The sequence below is a fragment of the Poecilia formosa genome, unplaced genomic scaffold (assembly GCF_000485575.1).
Source record: "Poecilia formosa unplaced genomic scaffold, Poecilia_formosa-5.1.2 Scaffold57, whole genome shotgun sequence".
NCBI classification, from domain to species: Eukaryota; Metazoa; Chordata; class Actinopteri; order Cyprinodontiformes; family Poeciliidae; genus Poecilia; species Poecilia formosa.
The window spans coordinates 482,175-490,699 of record NW_006799996.1 but is presented as its reverse complement, the minus strand read 5'-3'; the positions used below and the strand labels follow the sequence as shown (position 1 = coordinate 490,699).

Below are 8,525 nucleotides of genomic sequence, written 5' to 3'. Positions count from 1 at the left end.
TGTTAGCTAGGGCTGTTGTAAACGAATATTTTAGTAATCGAGGTACTCGAATCATTCGCGGAATCGTTTCCGCCCTACCTGAATCTTAACGGTCAGGTCGTGGAACAGAACGTCATTGATACTCGACCAACGTCAATACTCTGCGCCCTGATACGCGCAAGAAGGAGGAAAAACAACAACATGGCGGACAATAATGAGGATTAAGTTGTTAATGTGCTGGTTCCGGTTGGACAACAACTTTAAAATCGTAAGCTAAGCTCCACCGTTAGCATCCATGTTTACTTCCGCAAACACTGAGCACTTCTTCTATTTTACGGTGGTTGGAAAACAGCTTAACGTTCATTACCGTTATTCCAGATTTGAGTATCAGATGTCTTGTTGATTTTAAACAATGAGCACTTCTTCTGTTTTATGGCATTTGGCAAAGCATGAGCACGCTTATCGCGTCCTTTAGTGCGCATGCGGAATACTTCCAGGTAGTTTGAAGTTCACACTGGAGAAAACATACAAGTCGGAAGTACGGCCACGCCAAAAAAAGAAAAAAAAAATCCGATTTCACAAACAATCGGATTTGGGTCACTTCAAGCTGCAGTGTGAACGTAGCCTATGACTGCAGTGTAATCAGTGAAGTCATAATTTCAGTGTGCCCCTGCCAGGTTGTATTTTATTGTGAAAGTCCCTACCGGATGTTGATTATGTTCCATGTGAAAACTTGACGGAGATGCGCTCCTGTGGAGAAGCCAAACGCTTTTTTTTCCCGCTGATGAGACGCGCAAGCAGCGAAACCTCTCTGCCTCCTCGCCTGTTGAGAGGAAAAGCATCATCACCTCACTTCTGCACAGACTGAGAACCTGAAACAGCTGAAGAGCACATAAGTAAGAAAAGCGGCTTGGTGAACTCTTTAGATTCAATTTATATCAGCTGCGAAGGCTGCAAACACAGAAGCGCAGTTTTAGGATTTGGACCGTGAAAATAGTCCAGGTAGTTTTTTTTTTATTCCCCTTTAAAGCAACAACTTGTGCGTTAATGCTTAATCTGGAGGGAAAGTGGAGGACAAGACCACAGACGCTCAGTTTGGGATTTGAATTTAAAAATCCTGGGATGTAGTGTTTTGGGGTTTGTTTTCCTTTTTTGCTCGGACCTGTTGGGGGGAGAGGATCTGGACTCCCAGGATGAACTTCCCAGTCTAAGTCTGCATACTTCTTGCGCTTTGAAGACATTTTTAAATCATGGGTTGAAAGCGGAGACGATGTACTGCGGGGACACTCAACGTGGGAGGGAGCTGATTTTTCTCTGTTATGTAATGATTGACAGCGCCTGATAAGAAATTGGTAAATCACAACCCGCACCACTTTTCCCAGCCCCTTCCCCTGTCTGTCCAAGAAGTGTGCTTTTTATTCATATTTATAATTTAGTAAAAACTGATACATTAAAGCTATAAATGGTGTAATCTGATGAGCCACTCTCTTTAAATCTGTCAGAAAACTTAAAAACCAGAAATACTTGTTAGTCATTGTTTCTCCCTCCACCGGATGATCTCTTGTTGTTTTTCATGTTTTATCTGTAAATTGTGAATCATGATGTCTCAAACTCTTGACCTCTATGGTGGAGTCAAAATGACCGCAACTTCAGGAAACCAGACTCTGACCAGCATCCTGGGCTTAATTTTGAGCTTTGAACCCTCTTCATGGCATAACATGCTATAATGCTCATTCTTGCCCTCATCCTTAGGGATATGTAGTCATTCTGAAACTCTCAGTCCCTTCACCTTTGTGACTTTCTGTTTCTGAACACCAAAGCTCAATAGTTAAACTTCAGCAGAGACTTTCTTGGGCCCTCCCTCCCCCCAACTCATCAGGGCTGGTGGGGAGGGTGGAGGCGAAACTCCAGCTGGTGGTGTTCACACACACACCAAGAGGAAGACTCCCACCATGGAGTCCAACCCGGAGAGCCCCAACCGGGCCGTGGAGTACCTACTGGAGCTCAACAACATCATCGAGAGCCAGGCCAAGCTCCTCGAGACGCAGCGCCGGCGCATTGAGGAGCTGGAGGGCCAGCTGGACCGGGTCAGTCAGGAAAACCAGGACCTGAGGCTGGAGCGTGGCCCACGGGGGTCCGACACCCCAGAGCAGAACCACAACCACAGCCAGCCTCTGACCCTTCCAGTCCAACCGGGCGGTGACGGGGGCTGCAGCGGGAGTGGTGGCACCTCAACGCCTCAGGTGACATCTGGATCAGCCACAACTCCAGGGCCCAGCAGGGAGCGGAGGAGCCACGCCAGACTGACGCGAGGCCTTTCCTGCGGTTCCTCCAACACGGACCGGGACCGGCTGGAACGCACTGACAGCACAGACACCAACACCAGCTCCAGCGCACGCAGGAAGTAAGTCCACCAAACACATGGGCCTTATTTTCTCTTCTCTGTAGAGTAATCAGGATGATCTAACTTGGGCTGCATTCACACCAGAAATGTCCACTTTAACTGAACTCTAGTTCCTTTGTCTGGAAAGTCCAGTTCGTTTTGGGAGGTTTCAACTCTGATCCACTTTGGTCTCGCGTTGGTTGAAGTGAACTCTGGTGCGGTTCGAATGCAAATGTGAAAGGCGAGTGAACCGGAGACCGCTCCAAAAGCAGGAAGTGAACTGTAGCACTAGGCATTCTGGGTAAATACAACCACAACAAACGCGAGAGTGAAGCGCTAGCAGCAGAAATGGGTTATGGTCTTTTAGCTAAGACAAAAGAGAAATCCTACAACCACTAAAATCTGACGCCACTCTAGTTTTGTTTACATTTTGTGTAGAAAGAAGTTGCACTCATGTCTTCTTTGGAGGTTTTAATGTTGTTTCCTTCAGTAGTTCTTGGTGCAGCGCCCCCACAGACGAGGAGGGGGACAGGTTATTCAATTAGTTTGGTTCATTTGATACAACAGAGTTTGAAAGTGACCCACCCAACTAAAAATGTAACAAATGCTGTAATTCTGGTCCCCAGTGGAACCGAGTCTACTGCACTATCAGGTGTGAAAACAGCCTCAATGTGCTTCAGTTGATGAAAACATTTTACACCAGCCATGTTTAGTCTGGAGCGGTACAAATGGATATGTGGATGCAAACGGACCAGAGACCGCAGCAAAAGCAGGAAGGGAACTACAGCACAGGGTCTTCTGGGTAAATGCAACCAAAACAATCACAACAGTTCAGTTTTACCAAAGACATGAGAAATCCTACAGTTGCCAAAGTCTGATGCTACTTCATTTTTGTTTACGTTTTGTGGAGAAGGAAGTTGCGCTTGGTGTTTTCTGGTGCTTCTTTTAAGTGGTTCTTGGTGCAGCGCCACCACAGGTGAGGAGGGGAACGTTTTCTTCAGTTGATTTGGTTCATTTGATCCAGTGCAGTGAGAAAGCAAACCTCACCAGCTAAAAATGTATCAAATGTTGCAACTTTGGTCCCTGGTAGAACCGAGTCTACCAGCCTGTGAGGTGTGTGAAAACACCCTTGGATAGCTGACCGCGGTCTCCAGAATATCTCCGCTCTGACAGAACATTTCCATGGCCAGCCCTCAGTCTGAGAGGCAGGGAAAAGCAGCAACCTTTCTTGTCATTGGTGATAATCCTCACATTAAGGCACTGGCTCTCAGTGGGGGCATTTAATGCAGCACCATGAGAAAATTAACACAGTACTGGAGGATTGTGGGTAAATTGTGAAAAGCCCAAGGTGATTTTTAAATGGTAGAATAATGTCTGACATCCCTGTGTGTGTAGGTGTGAACAATATTCTGTTGAAGAAAAGTTCAGCAAGGACACTTGTGGGTCTTTGTTTCTGTATCTTTAGAATAATGGAAAACTTAACTGAATGAAAACATGACACTGTTTTTGAGACGGTTTAAGATTTACGGTTGATAACTTTAAAAAAAAAATAAAACTAAATCTCATGACAGCAACTCAATGCTTCGACTTGCCGAAGTTCAAACACCATTAATCAGACTTTGTGGCATTGTTGTTGGTACTTCAGAAACAGCTGGTCCACACAAACATTTCTCTCAAAATGGCAAAATATCAAATTAATGGCAGTTGTTTGGATTGGCAGAAATGTGTTACTGGTGTCAGAGGAGAGAGACTGGTTTGAGATGATAGAAAGGCAGTAATACCACAAATTATTACAACTGTGAATTCACACCAAACCTTTAGCCAGACTGGCTAAACAGGAAACAGAGGTTATGACTTATAAAGGTATAGCAAATTACACAATAACAGAAAACTGTTAGACTTTTGGCTCCCATGGCACCAACTGGACATAATTTAGTCATAAAGCTGCTTCAAAGCTACTTTTTGAGCTTGAAGAACTTTTTCAATAAAAAAGTGTTTGTGGTAGTAATTTAGAAATATATGCGCTTATGTATGATGGTAAATGTGACTTTCTGTTACTCGCCGCATCATTATGGGTTATAATATTTAGTAGAAGTAAGAAATACTGCCGCCTGCAGGTGGTAGTAAGCAATCACTTATAGCCAATATTTTTCACAATTGTTGCGCTGCAGTAAACCCATAATTATGCATTAGCATGAAAAAGTGCTGGGATTTGTTGATTTTATTTATTTTGCATCTATTTCCACAATAATTCATAAGAAATTGGAGGAACTGGTTGATGTAACTTGGCAGTAAACAAATAAAAACTGCATTGAATTGATTGATAAAATAATATTTATGCAGATTATCTTGACTGGTCTGATTATGTGTCCCTTTAGAGTTTTCACACTAATTCATATTTGTGAGTTTATTGCAAACTTGTTCAAAAACTTTGGATTTAAGCGATGCTAACTCCAAACTGCAGGTGGCAGTGTCTCTTTGTTCTACTTCTCTGCGGCCGGCTGACTTGATGTCGGGTTATAATCTGGAATTGACAAAAAGTCACACTTACCATCATACACAGATATCACAAAATTCCTTACAAATATTTCTAAATTAGGACCACAAAATCACAAAACAATCATAAAATCTCAGAGTGACTGATCTGTGTGAAAAGATGGTGTTTTAACATTTCTTTTGTGGCTTTCATCAATACATTCTGCCACAACTGGCCCTTTAGGACATTCATTTTCATTTTTGTGGCCCAAAATATCATCCGAATTCTGGCTGGATTCCCTTGATTGATTGATTTTTGTGCCCAGTTGGGACCATTTCCGTGTTCCTTTGGTCAGATGTTCTGGCAAAGTTGGCCAGATTTTTATTCAAAAGGTTCCTGTTGTTTTGAAGAGTTATTGACATCTCAAAGGAGGCCCACAGCATCACAGGTCATCCACTGTGTTTAGCACAGTGAGAATATTTTCCTCCAATCTGGACCGTTTGTTGTCAAAAATCTAATTTGTTGTGTCCTCTCACAAAAACACACGACTCCAGTTAATGATTAGCTAATTCAACATGTCTGCGTTTGTAATGGTAGAACAGAAAAGGCTTTGGGGGTTGCTATGGAAACTGCCGCCCATTGCTGCAGTTCTCCAACAGTGAGCCTTGAAGCTTTTTTTTCTTCCATTACCTTGAAGCATATTGGATAAATAAGGGTCCAGCCAGGTGGCCAGTAGGTGACGTGAATGTTTTATGTGATATTTATAACCCAGAAGTGGATTAATAATTAGACGTTCTAACTCAACATATGTTCTTCCTTAAACAGGCCAGGATGTCTGTGGCCTATTCAAAGCTTGTTCATTACATTTTTTTTTTTTTGCACAAATTCATTCTTATATGATGAGATTTTAGTCTGGTCAGTTCTGCCTATTTTGAGCTCCTTTCAGAATAAAATGTTTTAGGGTCTCTGTCACTTTAAATCCAAATAAGCTGCTGCTGATGTGCAATTATACAATCTGACATGTTTGAAAAGCAACCAACAAGAATGCAGCAAGTGGTTTCTGGATGGTAAGTCAACAACAAAACACTTGTCTTTTCCAGCAGCCATTGTAAAGTGAATACAGTGGTTATCCTCTAAAGAACTCCTTTGTTCCTTGTGCCAGTAAATTCTTCAGCTCCTCACTGCAGGCTGGAAGGAGGGCTGACAGGAGAACAACAGAAACAGGGACTATAGGGTTGTTGATGTGTTAAATACAAACTCATAACATTAATTTAAGGATTTAATGTATGGGTGCAGTGTGGGAGTCAGGAATTACAAAATCCCCTGAGGGAAAATCCCAAAGGTATTCATAAAGTTTGCATCCATACAGCTGACCTAATGTGCTGGAGTTCCACTGGGGTTGCTAGGTAACGGGTCAGCGTCTGTGTTTGTGTCAATCGTGATGTTTTATAAAGGGCTCATTTTCCAGACACCAAAAAAACATTAACTCATTCTTTTTAAGAAGCTGCTGTTTTAAAAAACTGTTGAGATAAAAACGTGCAAAATTTTATTTATTTGTTTATTATTTTAATGGCTTAGTTTATTTTAGAAGGATGGTTGGGCAGGGCAACAATTTCGCTGAGAAAAGGATGTCAAGATTTGATTTTGTAAATTTTTCAGTGTTAAAGTTTGTCACCGCATTAGAAGAGGAATTACTTTAAGGGCTTTTTACACATCTTTACTGCTGCCGGTGTCATTTGTGCTTCCCAACATCGGCACTGCATGTTTTTTTTTCTTTTTTTTCTTTTTTTTAAAATAATTTTCCAACTTACAGCTGACCTGAAGTCAGATTGCTGCACACACAGCTTTGGCACACAGGGAGAGCATCTGTCCTTGCTTTTACTTAACCACGCACTCAGAGTCGGCTTTTGTTCTGCAAGCATTCAGCTTTGTGAGTAGGCAGGAATTCATGTGAAGAAGTGCACAGTAAAACACACTCCGGAGTAAAACACACTCCTGAATAAAACACACTCCTGAGTAAAACGCACTCCAAAGTAAAACACACATAAAAAGTAAAATACACTCCTGAGTAAAACGCACTCCAAAGTAAAACACACTCCTGAATAAAACACACTCCTGAGTAAAACGCACTCCAAAGTAAAACACACTCCTAATTGTGCACTTCTGCATCCAGAAAACCACCTCATCAGTTGGAGCTGGGTTCTGTTTCCTTATGGTCCCGATCCGCTTGCCGGTGATTGACTCAGGTTTACCCAAATCCCTGATTGATCAGAGCCGCCTGCTTCCCTGCCGTCCCCCCAGAGGGGATTAGTCATTAGACAGAAGCACATATTAGTTATTTATGTGGGTGTTAAATGCAGTGATGAATAGCTAATGTAGATCTTGCGGATCCTGCCCTGTCTAATTGCCCGTAGCGGTTGTGGCCGACTTTGGATCCAGGCTCAGACAAGCGCATCATATGGAGTGTCACATTTAATAAAGAGTCGCGCCTTTGGAGCCATATTGTCCCCGTCTGGCTGTGACTCAGCCTCATCCAAACGGGCCTGCTGGCTCTGGTCAGTGACAATTCGCTCTCCTCTAATAATGGATCTGAGATAAACACACACTTCTCCGTCCTCCGCTGCCTCCGACTGTCTAATTGCGGCTCAGACTTGGGGAGGAGGCAGGAGGATGAAGTGGGGGAAAGATGACAGAGAGAGGAGGCAAGTGGCTGGGTGACCTGCCTCAGCAGGCGCCGGACTAAAAGAGAAAAGGTGGAACACACACGCTGATCCGCCATCTGTCAGCAGGCTGTAAGCAAGGCAGGGAGAGCGCGAAGCTCTCAGATTTTGTTTTGTTTCTCCAATTAGTTTTGGCCTCCTCGACTTGCGCACAGCCGTCGATTTTTTATTTTTATTATTTCAGGCTGAGTAACTTGTCTCCGTTTTGTTAGTCATGCATGTCGAAGCTGCATCAAAACAAAGTTGCCTCCTCTTGTTTCTCCCAGCGGTGCGCCACAAGCAGCTGTCCCAAACGCTGCCCCCGTTTCGTCCCTCTCCGGCTCTTAACGGCGGCGAGAACAATAAGAGTCTGCAGCGGCGGTGGGGGAACGATATTCAATGTCGAGCCCAGTGGCTTGAAGCTGCACGGCGGATGTTTTGTTGTTATTTTGGGAGCATGTCTGTCAGACAAAGCTGCATTTAATGTCTCCTCTGTGTGTAAAAATGTAAGTATATTCAACGGTTACAGCATCAATCACAGAAGTTTATTTCAGCAACATGGCAGCTCAAAGTGCTGTAAAAACATCATAAACACGTCATGCAGTGAACAGTTGTGAAAACGAATAACGGCACTGCAAAAACATAAAATATTACCAATTATTTTTGCTCTAGTTTCAAGTGCAAATGTCTTAGTGCACTTGAAATAAGACAAAACTAACTTACAAGTAACTTATTGGAGCTTATCAATAAGTCAATAAATTCTTAATATTGATGAAAAATACTATTTCCATTGGCAGATTGAACATTTTTCACAGTTTATAAGAACTCCTAGTAGAAAGACCAAAAATACTTGGTAAGATTTTGTGTTTTTGCAGTGAGACATTATATTTTAATGCCGTCGTTAAAATGATCAAAACACGTTAAATATGTTGTAATTCAAAATCAACTCCAAATTGGACGGTTTTTAGTCTTGATTTGGAGAATTGGC

At 42.7% G+C, this 8,525-nt stretch overlaps 1 protein-coding gene across 1 annotated transcript in view; it reads left to right on the top strand.

The window, feature by feature from the left end:
- The first annotated feature begins 707 nt into the window (after positions 1-707).
- Positions 708-8,525, top strand: part of iqsec2b (IQ motif and Sec7 domain ArfGEF 2b) — a 50,611-nt gene continuing 42,793 nt past the window's right edge. The window contains exon 1 of the mRNA XM_007553656.2: positions 708-2,383. Within this exon, the coding sequence (XP_007553718.1) occupies positions 1,932-2,383 (452 nt within the window). The 5' untranslated portion in view covers positions 708-1,931. The remainder of the gene's footprint in view (positions 2,384-8,525) is intronic.